The sequence below is a fragment of the Cannabis sativa genome, chromosome X (assembly GCF_029168945.1).
Source record: "Cannabis sativa cultivar Pink pepper isolate KNU-18-1 chromosome X, ASM2916894v1, whole genome shotgun sequence".
NCBI classification, from domain to species: domain Eukaryota; kingdom Viridiplantae; phylum Streptophyta; class Magnoliopsida; order Rosales; family Cannabaceae; genus Cannabis; species Cannabis sativa.
This window is the reverse complement of record NC_083610.1, coordinates 15,915,450-15,932,386: the sequence shown is the minus strand read 5'-3', so window position 1 is coordinate 15,932,386 and position 16,937 is coordinate 15,915,450. Positions and strand designations below refer to the sequence as shown.

General features: G+C 29.4%; 1 protein-coding gene and 1 long non-coding RNA gene across 2 annotated transcripts; both read left to right on the top strand.

Moving 5' to 3' along the window:
• Positions 1-1,439: 1,439 nt before the first annotated feature.
• Positions 1,440-2,969, top strand: LOC133032469 (uncharacterized). Its single transcript, XR_009685101.1, has 2 exons — positions 1,440-2,533; positions 2,678-2,969. It is a non-coding gene; the product is annotated as an uncharacterized LOC133032469 (long non-coding RNA).
• Positions 2,970-8,016: 5,047 nt separating this feature from the next.
• On the top strand, positions 8,017-11,249 carry LOC115703528 (protein trichome birefringence-like 11). Its single transcript, XM_030630785.2, has 4 exons — positions 8,017-9,192; positions 9,737-10,126; positions 10,232-10,390; positions 10,470-11,249. Exons 1-4 carry the CDS (start codon positions 8,723-8,725, stop codon positions 10,840-10,842), a joined length of 1,392 nt encoding a protein of 463 aa, XP_030486645.2. The 5' UTR covers positions 8,017-8,722; the 3' UTR covers positions 10,843-11,249.
• The last annotated feature ends 5,688 nt before the right edge of the window (positions 11,250-16,937 follow it).

Below are 16,937 nucleotides of genomic sequence, written 5' to 3'. Positions count from 1 at the left end.
TTCTTGGGGACCCAAGCACTACTTGGTAGGAATGTGTTTCTAATGTAGAGGAAGCTTGTAATTCTGGTGTTCATTGATTTAGCTTTCTTATCTTAATTCTTCCTAATATGCATTTTAGTTCAATTACTTAGCTTTCAGAGATATTAAAACTTTCAAAAGCAATCAAAAAAATATTATAAGCCCTCATTCCATTACATGATTCCTCTCTCTCTTATAACACTTATTTTTTTATAAGAGAAACTAAATACAATAATATACATATATATATATGGAAGAGGTTTCAATGGTTACATTTTTATTGTAACCATCATGGTTACATTTTTTTAAGCCATTGGATTACTATTAAATGGTTGCGATTAATTTGAAAATTAAATAAAAATAAATAATAAATAACTTGTAACCTGAAAGTAACCTAATCATTTATTTCCTTATAAAACCTTAATTAAGATTAATTATATTTTCCTTCAAAAAAAAAAAAGATTAATTATATTTTAAAATTAAATTAATTATAATTATTAATAATTTTTTGCAATTTATTACTATATAAGGATTTTTTAGCAATTTATTTTTTTATACTTAAATTATTTAAAATTTTATAGCAAAACTTTTTATAATTTAAAATTATACACATACAATTTCATAATTTAAATTTTATTATACTTGTAATCTTAATTTTAAATTATTACACTTAATTATTTAATTTTTTATTCAAATATTTAAAAAATAAAAAATAAAATAAGTTGAAGGATTTTTTAGAAAAAAAAATAGCTGCACTTGTTATTGATTGATTAGCTTGAGGTCTCATACTTAGTTCATATAATTGTAACAAAATAATTAAATATTACTTAAAAATAATTAATTATTTAAAAATTTATTATAAGAAGAGAATTTTAATTTGTGTCAAAAGAAGTTTAATTTTTGTAAAAATAAATAAATTTTATTGTAAATATTATAATTAAATGGCTTAATTATTAAAATAATTCAAGTAAGGATTTAAATATAAACATTAATTGCTAAAAGAGGTCTTGTTAAATATTTAATTAATTATTTTAAGAAAATAGTTAATTATAATTAAATAATTCTAAGAAAGGAATGTCTACTATTTAATTAATTATTTTAAGAAAATAGTTAATTATAATTAATTAAATCTAAAAAAGGAAAGTCTACCTATTAGTAACCTGCTATTACAGGTTAAAGGAAAAATGTAACCATATGGTTACAATAAAAATGTAACCATTGTATAGTCACCCATATATATATATATCTTTATATATTAAAAGTGCCTATTTAACGGCATTTCTTGGTTTAACAGAATATACTTAAAAATAAAAGAATATTCTGTTAAATTTAACGATGTTAATAGGTTTAATTTGCCGTTAACAAATAAATAAACCCAATAATTAAACCAAAAAATTAAACAATCTTAGCCACATATCTCTCTAACAAACCGGATATTCCCAATTTTTGAATTTTTTTCGTTTAATCGTTTTCTCACTCTCAATGACGATTGAAAACCATTTAGGTTCTTACGATTTGTTCTACGATTGATAACCATTGCTTGTCATTAGAGGATCATAATCATGAATATGGTTTGGGTTCTTAATCCGTACTTTCGTTTACAAAGAATAACAATTGGAGGCATGGAAGAAGAAAAAAAATTCTCACTCTCAATTGGAGTCGATGATTGAAAACCATTTGGGTTCTTAATCCGATCAAGCTCTCTAACTCTTCACCCGATCAAGCTTGGTTTCAGTGTTTTTTTTTTTAGCTTCTTTAACCCGATCAATTTGGGGAGGAGAAGGGAGTGTTTAATTATGTTTTCTGGGTTTAGAGATTTGTATTTTGAGTAATTTTTCTTATGAGAATTTGGAGTAATTATGAGATTCTGTTATGGCTTGTAGGGTGGTGCTTGCGCCCATGACTAGATGCAGAGCTTTGAATGGAATCCATGGGCCAGCTTTGGCTGAGTACTACACGCAAAGATCCACCCAAGGTGGATTCCTCATCACTGAAGGGACTCTGGTCTCCAACACCGCACCATCACACCAGCTTTCATTAAAGCCATATATATTGCGATATGAGATTTTGCAAAGATATAGTTTTATTAAACTCATATATGTTATTGTTGTTGTTTTTAGTTATTAGAGATATATATATATATATTATATACAACTCTGATTTTTGTATCAACCATGCACTCTTGCTGTTTGATGAAATTCCGAGATGGGTTTATATATATATTTTTGGATGAGCAATAATTGAGAGTAGACCTCTCCGCATTCATTTTACAATTTTTTTGTTTCCTTAATGATTATTTTGATAGACCTCACTTTGTTTATAAATGGAGGGGCCGAATATGATAAAATAGTCTATTAATACCAGTCTTACTTTTTATATATACTCTGGTCTCTCAGCATTCATTTTAATTGTGCATAGGCACCACCGCACCAGCTCCAATGGCGAAAGTCACTTCACCAAAAAGGATCACTCTGTTTTCCCCTTACAACATGGCCAACTTCAATCTCTCTCACAGGTAATTCACCCGATCAAGCTTGGTTTCAGTGTGTTTTTAGCTTCTTTAATTTTTAAGCCCATATGAATTTAATATATGTAATCACTATATAATGACTACATTACACATTGTATTTATTTATATGTAATGTATATATTGGTGCAGACAGTAGTATACTTACATTGTACAAGAGTTAAAGTGGTACATTTATTGGTGGAAAATCATATATCCTCCGGCCTTTAGCCTTTTATTGAGTACAGAAAGATACCACAATAATATGCCTCTAAACATAACGATGGGAAGTGATCAATAATATCAAATTTGCCTATAATTTGCCCTTGGACGTGAACGTTAGCTTTCTTCTATCTGACATCAAAGGTTGCTGACTTTTTTTGTAATCTAAGCAATACCAACGATTTCAATGGCTTTCTTTTCCAAGTTTCCTCCTCTTCCTTTATTTCCTTTTTTTTTTTGGTATTCATTTCATATGTTTCTTTTCTTCATTCTTTGCTTTTAGTTTTTTCAATTGCTCATATACTTTCTTTTGATGGTTGATTCTGATCTTTTGATATTAATATTATTAGGTTCTAATTGTTGGGATTGAGTACATAATTATGACAAGTGCATATACTATTATTGGTATGTTTTCTTTTGATAATTAGTTGATATATTATATTTTAGAGAAAAAGAAAATACTATTTTTAGAATTTAGGTGGATAATGCTGACAATGGCATATCTAATTTTCAGATTTGCCTATAATTTACCCTTTAAACAGTAATGCCCATACTTTTTTCTCATTCTTCTACTGAATTAATTTCACTACTATATGCATTATCATTGGTTTGTGGCACTTGTTGTTGTTGTATTTGTGATAGAGGAAGGCTTGGTATATAGCAAGCTACACCGCCACTACTAGGAATACGTGCATAGTCTTGTTCAGTTAGTGTAGTTGCATTTTAATCATCATCATCTAGAGTAATGCCAATACTTTTTTCACATTCTTCTACTGATTTAATTTCACTACTATATGCATTATCATTGGTTTGCGTCACTTGTTGTTGTTGTGGTTGTGATAGAGTAAGGCTTAGAATATATGCTTCATCCATCCTTGTTGTGTTTGTTATTGGTTTCATCACATTGATCCAACAACGTCAATGGTAGAAATTCTTGTAATCTTCCTTCTCTTTACAATATGTTTACAATATGTTGATATATTGTGCTTCTTAATTAAATATCATTGATTTTTTATAATTAATATAATATTAAATATTTTATTATATATAGTTTAATTTTTTTTTTTTCAGAAAGCGTACTATTGGATTGAAGCTGAAATCATATTAAAAAACATCAACCAAGATTTTTATTACATGTCGTGTGATTTATGTAATAAGAAACTTATGTTCTACAACGAAAATGAAAAAATAGATTGGATTGAATAAAACAAATCATTCGCATAATTATACATTTAGATACAATCTAAATAAAACAACAAAGAACTAAACTCTAAATAAAACTAATATTTACGTGCCTCGGCACGTAACTTTTAACTAGTATATATATATACACAATAAAAGAACTCTTCTCATGAATACCAACACCCTAAAACAAAAAAGGTTCAAACAAAATCATCAATCAACTAACCCTCAACTAGCTACAAAAACAACAAAACCAACTATTCACCTTAGCTATTAAAAAAGAAGAATAATGCAAAAAAAAATTATAATAATAAAGAGACACGCACTTTAGAGCACGTCAAAACTAGAACACAATCCAAAATGGAATGGGTTGTCGCCGATGACTTTAGAACAATGTCGACGCTAGGCAAGAAGAAGAAAATAATCCAGTAGCAGTTCACTAAGAAGAAGAAGAAAAATAAAAGGAAAAAGAAGATGAAGTAGGCGTATTATATATAGAAGAGGAATGCAGAGAAAAAAAGAGAGAGATAAAAAACCTTAAAATGGGGATGCCAATATTATACATGAAGTTATATCAACTAAGAGAACAATAACAATGGTGAAGGAGAAATAAAGGTACTCATTACATACAGAACATGAAAAGATAACTCCTATTTTAATTTTAAAAATTATATTTTTTTAAAAAAACCATAAAAATCAGATTGCAAAAAAAAAGATTTAAAATTATTTAGTTACCCTTTAAAAATTGGGGATAACCTTATAAAAATTAGGCTGAATACACAAACTTAAAATATGGGATTTGAAAATTAAATTTACAAAAAAGTGGCAAATGAAATGCCATAAAAAACCTTAAATTTGAACAAATGTCATATAAGGGTGGTAAAATTAAAAATGCCATACTTATGAAACTTTTTGTAGAATCTCATATTTGGTGTAATTTTTCTAATAAAATAAGGGTTAGAATTAGGGCTGGGCATCCGATCCAATCCAACATTTTTTTCCTCATCCGATCAAATCCAATTAGTAATTAGATTTGAAAAATCATCATCCGATCCAATTCAATTAGTAGTTAGATTTGAAAAATCATCATCTGATCCAATCCAATTAGACATCAAAATCCAATCCAATCCGATCTAATTACTAATTAGATTGGATCAATTTTTTAATTGGATATCCAATTACACACCTAATTTTTAATGTTAACTTAAAAATATGAAGAAAAATACGTAAAAACTAAATATTACCTTTTATTTAAGTTTAATACTTCTTAAAAATATCAATTTTACAAGCGTAATGTAACTAAATGTTTGAAGTAACTAAAATAACAAAATTACCAAGTAATAAAATATAAATATCATTAAAATAAATACATTGAATTACTAAATGTTATAAATTCAACCAAAAATATCTACTAAAAATATAATTAATATATATTTTATTTTTTATTACTTTTTATTATATAAATCAATATAAATAATTTTTTAATGTATATAAATGTAATTGGATTGGATCGGTACTTAATTAGATTTTAGAATTGATATTGAAAAATTTACATGATATACTAACTTTTACCATTTTTTTACAAAAATAGGCAGTATTTTTTACTTTTTTACTGTGTTTTTTTTATAAGTTTCATATTGCAATATACTGTGTTAAATTTTCACTGTTGTTCTACTGTTATTTTGAGTTGTTCTGTTTTGTGTTTTACTGGTGTTTTATAAAAACACAGTATTTTCAAAAAAAATTTCGTGTGACAATATTTTTGTAAAAGTTAACTCAAATTCTAGTATTTTTGTAAGTTTTCCTTGATATTCAATTACGATACAATCCAATTAGAATTTAACTTTTAACTTCTAATTGTAATTAATTAAATATTTAATTTTTTGTACTTAGATTGAATTGGATTGAATGTCCTCTACCCTTTTTGTACTTAATTTTTTTTAACTTTTAACTGTATGGTAAACGTGCCATAAGGGAATTTTAATTGTGAGTTCTCAATTAATTTTTTGTACTTAGATTGAATTGGATTGAATTCAACATATTACAATCCAATTTATTTAAATATTTAATTCTAAATATTGTAATTCGGTTCAATTAGATTGGATTGAATATCCTCTACCTTTATGACACGTTTACTATACAGTATTTAGAATTGAAATAAATTAATGGAGAAATATAACAAAATAAAAGAAAAATAACCAGAATCAATATTTGTAATATGTTGTTCACTAAAATTTTTTAGATTTGGAATAATAATGATTTATCTTATTTATTTTATTAGAAAACATAATTAAAATGTTTAAATTGATTAAATTGTCTTTTTGAGTTAAAGTATTTATCTTGTTTACTTTATTTTGTAAGATATATTTTAAAAGATAAAATTATCATTATATATTTTATATTATTTTTTTATATAATATTAATAATATAAGTAAATAAATGTAAGAAAATATCTTACTTTAATTCTCAACATGCCATTAATTATAATGGATACCAATTAATAAAAAACAAACTTCACTACGTTCCAAAATATATAATTTCAAAATTTTCAATCAGTAGTAATCACCGGCTCACCGCAGCAGCATGTTTGTCGGGTGCGGTGTTTTATTTTTTGTTATTATTTAATTTATTTGTATAAGTTAATTTATTTATTTATGTCAGTTTTAATTATATTTTTCTTTTGGTAATAAGATAAATGTTATCGGAAAATTCTACAATATACCCTTTTAAAATAAATATATTGATGCACTCCTATCTGTTGTAGCATCTGAAATAATTTTTTAGTCAAATTTTTTCTCATGGTCATGTACGTTATAGTTATTTAAGATATCCTGTAAAATTTTAAAAAATTTAGAAAAGTTTAACACGCCGAAAACTATGTTCAAACAGTGTATTGCACGCGTGACTATTTTATTTTATACGCGTGTAAAATAAACTATTTGAACATTATTTTCTATATTGTAAATTATTCCGAATTTTTTAAAATTTTGTAGGATACCTTAAAAAGCTATAACGTACATGAATATGAAAAAAAATTAGACTAAAAAATTCTTCTAGATGCCGAAACAAGTTAAAGGTGCATCAGTACATCCCTTTCAAGGGGGTGCATTGTAGAATCTCCCAATGTTATTTTTGGGGAGAGTAATATGTGGTGCGAATAATGAATAATATGTGATGTTTATATTAGACTTTAGTAATGTTTAAATTAGGCTTAGTATTTACTAAAATTAATTGAAATTTTTTATTTTTACACTTCAAAATAGTTTTTGTTTTTTTTTTTTTGTATTTTTATAAAATTCTACATAGAAACCCCTATTGCAATTAGCGCTGCTATCTTTTTTTTTTGACACAAGCGCTGCTATCTAAATTGTAACAAGAAATCGTATAAAAACTCTTATTGTAACTAGCGCTGCAACCACTTTAAAACCCAAACCGTAATTTTTCTTTTTTTAAAAAATAGTATATAAGCTAATTCCCCAATTTTAATTTCAGGTTGAGATTTTAATAATCAGATAAATGTTATGGTTGATGTAATTTTATTGAAATGAAAATTTTATATGTGTATTTGTCTCATATTACTTGTAGAGATAAATTAAAAAATACTCTCATATAATATTTTATTAAAAATATATCCACTTCTTTTGAGTGAGTTGTCTAATATACTTTCACTCTTTAATTAAGTTTAGCATATAATTTATCTAATAAGGATATTATCTATATAAAAGTGGTTATATTGAAAAAAAATATAAAAATAAAAATAAAATTAAAATAAGTAAAATAAAGTAGAATGTAATTTCTTCTTACACTCGTGTGTAAGTAATTTGTATTTAGCAACTAAATCTTAGCCCAATAATAAGATTTTGTTAATTATTAAACGTTGTGGTGTGATTTTATATATTTATATATTTTAAATGAAATTAAAAAAATTATATTTTTGTTTTTTTAATATTATTATTCAGACTTGAGTTGAGTTGAGCCACTTCTCCAGTAAGCCCACGTTCACACGACCAAAGAGGCCATAAAAGTACAAACCAAAACCCTTTTCTATCTTTTACTCATTCACTCTCTTTCTCTCTCTCTCTCTCTCTCCAACTCAAATCTGTCTTTTCAGAGTATTCATGGTTTCTGTGTTAAGAACAGTTTTGGTTTTTAGTATGCCAACAAACCCCAATCCTCTTCCTCACTCATCTCTTCTAATCTCTTTCTACTTTGAGTTAAGCCACTAAATTTTAGCCTTCTTTTCTTTCGAAAAAAAAAAATGCAATTTTAACCAAATAATAGACCCACCGATTATTTATTTATATTATAATGGACACAGGACCACGAAGGAAAGCAGATTTTTTTTTTGACTACTTTTTCATTACTTAATTATTTAATTAATTTTCAAAATAAAGTTGAAATGAATATGCTTGATTGCTTTGCTTTCATATTTTTTCTCCATCAATCTTTCTTTTTTTTTCTCTCTCTCTCCCGGCCCTATTTTTCTCTCACGAAAACCAATTAATGTGAATAAACAAACCGAAGGCTATGAATGAATGAACATTGAAGTGATTTCATTTTCTTGCTTTAATTTCATCTGTATTTAGTTAGCGGGCCAAAATATAAAATACCATTATTCAGAAACTAGCTTTTCAGCCATTAATGCCATCTCTAATCTTTGTTCTTATCAGAATAATAAGAGAAAAGAGAAACCCTTCTCTTATTTCTGCTCACTCTTCAAAACCCACATTTTTAAAATCACAACCCAATTCCCAAAACCACTCAAAAAAATAAAAATCTTTACTGAAAAGGTTAATGGGGAAGGGCTCTCCTTCATCAGAGGAGTCGGATGAGGCAGTAACAACTCAGTTGGAGCTATTCAAGAAGTTTAAGCGGTTCAACCCACTTGAGTCATCTCTTGGGCTTCTTGGGTTCGTTTTGGTCACTGTTATCTTCATCACCAGCTTCTTCTACTTGGATTACGGAACTGTGGCTAGAGAGCTTCGCTCTGGTGGAACTGGTCTGAGATGGCATGACTCATCGTTGTCTTCTTCATCTTCTTTATCATCTTCCTCTTGTGAAAATGAACGGCTGGGATTTCTTGATGAGGATGGTGACAAGTGTGACGTGTTTGATGGAAGTTGGGTATGGGATGAGAGTTATCCACTCTATGAGTCCCGAAATTGCTCGTTTGTAGACCCAGGTTTCGCCTGTACTGAAAATGGAAGATTAGATTCTTTCTACACCAAGTGGCGTTGGCAGCCCAAAGATTGTAACTTGCCCAGGTTTGCTCTCATTTTTCCTTTTTAACAAACATTTGGGAGTCTTTTTATATAAATATATATATGATATGTATGTAGCTTTTTCTATATTTGTTCATGTTATTAGAGCAAATAACAGAAAGAGGATGACTGAAAAAACACCTAATAAAAAGCAGAAAACAAGCAAAAGTTTCGAGCTTTTCTTCCCTCGTGATGAGTGTGTTGATTGATTCTGTCTTACTTCTACTGTGCACTCGTGAACATTCTACCCTTCTTTCTATTTCGTTTGCCCAGAAATGACCGTTTTATTCTTTTTCTGTTCAATTCATTTTTATTTAACAGTCATCATTGTAGTTTACTGTGCTATTTGTTTATGGCTTTATGTTATTGAGATTCAACTTTCAATTATTGCCTCTTGGAGCTTTTTTGTTATTGAGATTCACCAATTTGATGGCTTTATACTATTGGAGCTTTTTTGTTCAATTTGTTATTATAAACACATTTGTATAGAGCAACTGTACTCAACTAGAAAACTAATTTGGAGTTGTGTAATGCCTGTCTTATTTAGATTTAATGGAACAAAGATGTTAGAGAGCTTGAGGAACAAGCGGTTAGTATTCGCAGGCGATTCATTGGGAAGGAACCACTGGGAATCCCTCCTATGTATGCTTTCGGCTGCTGTTCCTAACAAGTCTTCCATTTACGAGGTGAACGGGAATCCAATTGCGAAGCACTCGGGGTTCTTGATCTTCAAGTTTGAGGAGTTCAACTGCACCATTGAATACTATCGATCACCATTTCTAGTTGTCCAAGGCCATCCTCCGGCTGGTGCTGCTGCAGATGTGAAATTCACAATGAGAGTGGATGAAATGGACTGGAGTTCTGTACATTGGAAAGATGCAGATGTTTTGGTTCTCAACACTGGCCATTGGTGGATTTATGAGAAAACTATACGAGAGTAAGTTACAAAATCAATATTTATAAATAAAGTTTATGACAAATCAGGGCAGTGTTTTTGGTGGGGAAGACCAGATTAATTCTTATTTTTCTTATGTATGAGCAGGGGAAGTTACTTTCAGGAAGTGGGGAAGGTGAATAAGAATATGAGTGTTGAAACTGCTTACAGGAAATCAATCGAGACCGTGATCGATTGGATTGATGATCAAGTGAATTTGAACAAGACTACTGTCTTCTTCCGTACCTATTCCCCTGTTCATTTCAGGTTCTTTTTCTTCTTTGATTTCATTCATGATATTCATTTAGTACTTGGTTCATTTCTAACTAAGATTTTTTTATATCAGAGGTGGAGAATGGAACACTGGCGGCGGATGTCACTTGGAAACACTCCCTGATTTGGATTCAGTTCCCATTTCACCAGAATCACATTTTAGTACTACTGCTAAAGTATTGGCAGAGCGATTGAACAAAACTCGGTTAATGGATTTAGTTGTGTTAAACGTGACAGAAATGACATCAAGGAGAAAGGATGGCCATCCATCAATTTATTACTTAGGGGCCGAGAATGGACTGGCCCCTCTCAGCCATCAAGACTGCAGCCACTGGTGCTTGCCTGGTGTGCCCGATTCTTGGAATGAGCTTCTATATGCCATCTTCCTCAAGCGAGAATTGATTCGAGCAGGAAATGCTACAAGTCCTAGCGAATCTCCATCGTAATGTTGTGTAAATTCTCACTGCTATATCAGTTTCTTATTTATTCTCATTGTATCTTCAAATGCTGAGAAGTGAGAGTCGCAGATGTTACTCGGCCATGAAATCAAAGCTTGGAAAGGTGAAAATGCCGCAAGATAGTAAATCATTGGTTTGATCTTCATGGGTGTGATTCTTCTCAACATGTTTCTCAAAAGGGTACAGTTCTTTTTGCTTCTACTTTTGATGTCAGATATAGAAACTTTCAAGTCTTGGTACAGTTTAGAAGAAATATGTATACAGTAATACGTAATTTCACTCTTGTATTCTTTAAACAAAAAGAGATATAACGTACATAAATTTCAGTAAATCGTGTAAGAAAAACTGAACCATTGTTGAGAATCAGGTAAATTTGAGTCATTTTAGGGGGTCTACTCAGCTGTTTTCATCTCAATCTTATGGTATGTCGCATTAATTAAAGTCAATTTTTGGTTCAACGACTAATTTTTTTTTTTTTGGGTTTGGTATAGAGAACTTTGGTTTGGATTTATATTTATTTATTTATTTATTTTGATTGGGATGAGTAGGATGCCATAATTGGAATTTCACAACACGATTGGGACACTTTTTCTACAACAATACATGCAATTCACGTTGTTCACAAAGAATTCAAGTCAAATTGACATGATTGTTGTTCTTGTTATTTTACACTGTCCAGCACCTTGTCAAATAGAACTTGGAAAGTGACTGTGTTGTGAATTGAAAGATTTGTTTGCGTATATAGAGGGTGTTTTCTATTACTTTTGTTTTAAAATTTTTTTAATACAAAAATGAAAGTAAATTTTTGCGTTTTTGAAATTTTGCTTTTAAAAAACATAAATATGTTTTATAATTACTTCTGTTTTTTAATTTTAAAAATAGAAAAGATCGTGCTCTATAATTTTCATTTTCATTTTTATTTTTAATTTTTATTTAAGTTAGGTCTAGGTTCAGGTTTGGAGCCGGGATCGTAGTCCATGTTTGGGATTGGGGCCGAGGCCAGAATTAGGGTCCCAAGGTCCAGGTTAGGATCAAAGTCTAAAATATTTTTTAAGAAAAAAAAAAACTATTTAAAATTTTTTTTAAAGTGAATTTTTATTTTCAAAATTTTCAAAATTTTAATTTTTAATTAAAAAATTAAAAAGTAAAAATAGTTTTATAAAACATGTTTTTGAAAAATATTTTTACTTTTCTAATTAAAAAAATAAAAAATTGATTAAAAAAGTGTTGTCAAACACACCTATAATCTTACATTTTAATCCTCAATCCTCTCTAGTTGAGTGAGATAGAGATTTTTCTTAATATGAGCGGTTGAGGTGGAGTTCGAAATCGAATTCTCATCTAACAAATTAATAGGCTATGTTTGATAGGAAGAAGATAAAATAGTTGCTGCTACATGCCCTATATTAACCCGAATCATTGATTTACAGTCTCAGAAGGATGGGGATGTAAAAACGTATGTGTGAGGACTGAGGAGTGTAATTATTGTAAAAAAGTATTGAGTGTGAGGGGAGTAATTATTTTCTAGGTTTGGTATTACTGCTGTAGGAAATTTAGCACTGATATAAAGGAATTAACCTCTGTAATTACAACTTCAAGATCACAATTAAACAAATAAAGATAAAATCAAAACAAACAAATCAAGAACAAAACTAGCAAACACATATCAAACCAAAAACATAAACACAAAGATGAATTTAGATAGCTTCTAGACACAACAATGCACGAGAATTATACTGGTTCAGAATCTAAATTCAATGTGAACTTGGTCCTGCTCTAGTTTGAAAGCACTGCCACCAATCTTTATATGATGAGAATAAGATATATCAATTTCAGGAGCTACATAGGAATAATAAAGTGAATCTTCCATGGTGTAATCCCTCAACACCCATCCCATTAACTCACTAACTGAAGCTAACATAATCATCAATGTTGCTAAATTCAATTTCTCAATCCAAGCTCTCTCTCTCTCTCTCTCTCTCTCTCTCTCTCTCTCTCTCTCTCTCTCTCTCTGATATCTCTCTTGCTTTCTCACTCTAACTTTTCTCTCTACTGTGTTATATCTCTCCCCCTTTTTTTTGGTTGAGTCTTCTTGTTATGAAGTGAGATGAGTAGTCCTCTTCATATAGGCCATTGGAACCAATATGATTGCTGTCATATTTGACAGTTGAGTTAGTTATTGAACAACTAACTAATTAACTGAATCTTGGTTGGGGGTTTAAGGAATAATTGTTGAGAATTATTTTACCAGGATCTAAATCTACTACCATGTATGTTGTTTAACATCCTAAACATAAATTTCCAAAACAATAGAATTTAAACAGATATAAAGTTCAAGAAACCTTACATTGGTTGCAGCGGAGTATAATCAAGATCTGAGCCCGACACTCCTTCAGTTGATTGTATTCTTCACAGTCTTACACACTATGATTGAGTACCAACTTGCTATGCGTTGGCATGTACTTTATCACTATAAGGGTTCGAATTTTTGAAGAAGACGAGAAGGAAGAAGGATTCAAAAATTAGAGAGAAGACAGAAGAAGGCTCAAATTTGATTGAAAGGCTTAAGTGTATCAACTATCAATATTGAGTCTATCATTATCTATTTATAAGAATCCTTATAGGTTTAAGTTTGAATTATTTGGCATTAAAAATTGATAAATAAATGGTAAAAATAAGCATAAGTGGCCGACCATAGGATGTGGGCCCACGACTTGCAATGTTGCCATTTTTCAATTATTTATCCTATTCTTTCACAACTGCCATATTTTCCAATTCAACCATTTAAATGCCAAAACTATTTATTTAATAATTAAAATTAATTATCAAATAAAATTTTTATTTAATATATTTATTAATTATACTTAATAAAGTCTCTTAATTAACAAATAAATCCTAAAATCTCTCTTCTTCACAATTTAGCCATAGCTTAGTGAAAATTCATAAATAAGACATAGTCTAATTTTAAAATTATAATTGATTAATTAAAATCAATTAATTGAGTCTTACAAGCATTATTGTCTCAACTAGTATGAGGATCATGGGCCTATATAACTGAGCTTCCAATAAGCAGATTTAGAATTTACCAAGTAAATTTCTAACTTATTAATTCCTCCTTGCACCACTATAGATTTGAAATTGCACTCTCAATTATATAGAATGCTCTATATGTTTCTTGATATAGAAAAACTATGAAATTTAATCATCGTTCTAATCCAAATAATCAAAGATTCTCTATAGATGATTTACATCAAGTAGGGACAAATTTACCGTTCCACCCCTCAATGTATTTTATCGTTAAAACACTTAGCTTCCTATAAATGATATTTCAGTAAACTAATATAATCACTGAAATAAGAACTCTTCCATTTATTTCTATTAAACCAAGCTCGAAAGAAATCATCATTTCACTTCTATATCCAAATAGAAGCTATAGATTCCATATCTATGATTAGTGCTCTCACTCAATTATACTATCATGCTCCCAAGCTGTACGTGTGATCCGAACCAAATGGTAGGCTTTAACTAACAACTCAAAGAACACAAATAACACTCTTGAGATCGAACCTAACCATGTCAAGATTAAGATCTTTTGATCTAAGATCAACCAGTGATATTGACTTAGAAAGATACAACGGTAAGATTATAATATCTTTACCAAGATCAATATCAATCTCAGTCCAATGTATACTCCGTACATCCGATACTAGCATACTTTGCCAATGTTCTGGAAAGAACATAACACTTATCCAAATTCCAAGGTGTAAGTAAGCTTTATCGCTGACTATCACATCAATGTAAATCCAGTGCACTAATGAATCATGGGACATTATATTTTGAAGCATATAATCACAATTACCTTTCACTGTGTTGACATCACTGTAATTGTGAATAACTATATTATCTGGATTTAATAGTATTTATATATTAAACCATAAACTTGAAAACTACATGTAAACATAAATGACTTTTAATCTTCTATTGATAACAAATCATATTATATTGAAATGAGTTTTATTTAGGGCATAAAATCCCAACAATAATACCACAAATTATCCATTAGTTTGAAAAATATAAGAGGTGGTAGACCTTCTAGTATCCTGACTTGATGCATAATTAGCATCCACATATCCTTTCAAAGTTATTTTCTCTAAAACTCTCTTGTAAGTCAATTCAATATCTGATGTCCCTCTCAAATATCTCAGGAGCCATTTGAGTGCCCCCAATGGTTTATTCTAGGATTTGACATGAACCTACTCAATATACTTAAAGCATGAGCAATATCAGGTCTCGTGCTAACCATGACATACACGAGACATCCCAAAGCCATTGCATATGGAATTTCTTCCATCTCTTCTTTCTCTTCTGTTGTCATAGGGCTTTCCTCCTTGGTTAATATGAATTGTTCTCCAAGAGGTACTGAAGTGCTCTTAGAATCTTGCATTTGAACTTTGTTAGGATCTTCACAATGCAGTTCTTTTGCTTTAGATGTATTACAACATCACTCTTGGATCTATAAACTTCTAAATCAAGAATCTTCTTTACTTGTCCCAATTCCTTCATGTCAAATTCTGTCTTGAGTTTATCTTTAATTCCTTTGATTACCGCCTTGTCTTTTCTCATTATTAATATATCATCTACACAGAGTAGAAGATACACAATTGTTGACTCTTTTAGGTGCTTAAAATACAAACAGTGATCGAACTTGGACCTTGTGAAACTAATCTCCTGAACATTGCTGTTAAATCTCTTGTTCCATTTTCTTGGAGATTGCTTAAGGCCATATAGGGATTATTTCAAACAAACTCTTTTCTATCTTATTCCACTTGAAATCCAAGTGATTGCTCCATGTAGATCTCTTACCATGTAGAAACATAGTTTTGATATCAAGCTGCACATCTAAACCTTGTTGAGTTGCCATTGACAACATAAGTCTAATGGTCTTATACTTTACTACAGGTGAGAACACCTCTGTGTAGTCTATCCCTTCCAACTAAGTGAAACTTTTGGAAACTAATATTGCCTTAAATCTTACTAGTTCATCCTCTGTCACACCTTAGAGAATTCTCCTTGTGGTTCCCATCTTTTCGTCTGCTTAATGAACGGGTAGTTCTTTCAAAAGAAAAAAGTTACTCTTTGTTAATTGGTTTATAACATATTATAACAAAATCATTAAAGAAACGAAATAAGGAAAGGAAATCTATTTTTCATTCTAAAATAAAATAATTTAAAAAAGTGTGTCAAAAAACAAAAAATTAAAAAATGGGTGGGATCCACCACACTTGCCCCACTTCCCTCTGCCAGTTAGATCATAACCTATTGAAATAGAATTACGCGTATACAAACAAAAAAAGGCTTTTGGGTGGTTACTTTGTGACACTAATCATGGAATATTATGCAAATATTTTAATTATTTTGTGAAAATTAAATATTATTTAGTGAAATGGCCACCATTTTCGTTCTTGAATTATTTTAAATAATAACATGGGCATTGTCATTGAAACACAAGAATATTATCATGCTCTTTTGGTGTTTGCTGCACAAGATGGAGAAACTCCAATGTCATGCTTGTCTTAATTAAGTGAAATATATAACTATATGTAAGAATCAGCATGATATGATCTCTCATGAAAGCATGATTCATCATCTTAACAATATCTACGTATATATATACATTGGTTTCTCTGGTCATGCACTGTCCTCCTCTTCTCCTATATAATTACTTGTTCATTTTTAAAAATATTATTTTTTATTTCAAATTCAAGTTTTATTTTCATTGTGTTTTTGTCAAAATGAAATACATCAAATTATGAGTAATGAATATTTCAATTTTTTTTCGTTTTAGGGGAAAATACTGTTATTATAATATAAAATGTTTTATTTACCACAACAGAATGGCTAGGGAAGGAATTTCCAACAACCATATACGTATATATATATTCTTTATTTAATTATAGAGCACACTTTGTCAAGCATTGACATTTTCATTGGCTTTTCTCCTAATATGACAACCAAAAAATGGGATAAAAGACTATGTTTTAATATCTTATATGCTTTCCAATAAGTGTTATGTATGTTAATTA

What these genes read in the sequence shown, in the direction of transcription:
- LOC115703528 (XM_030630785.2), top strand. Translation starts at nt 8,723, where the DNA reads ATGGGGAAGGGCTCTCCTTCATCAGAGGAGTCGGATGAGGCAGTAACA. An exon ending in AAAGATTGTAACTTGCCCAG is followed by an intron (nt 9,193 to 9,736) that starts GTTTGCTCTCAT and finishes TGTCTTATTTAG; the next exon opens with ATTTAATGGAACAAAGATGT. An exon ending in TATGAGAAAACTATACGAGA is followed by an intron (nt 10,127 to 10,231) that starts GTAAGTTACAAA and finishes ATGTATGAGCAG; the next exon opens with GGGAAGTTACTTTCAGGAAG.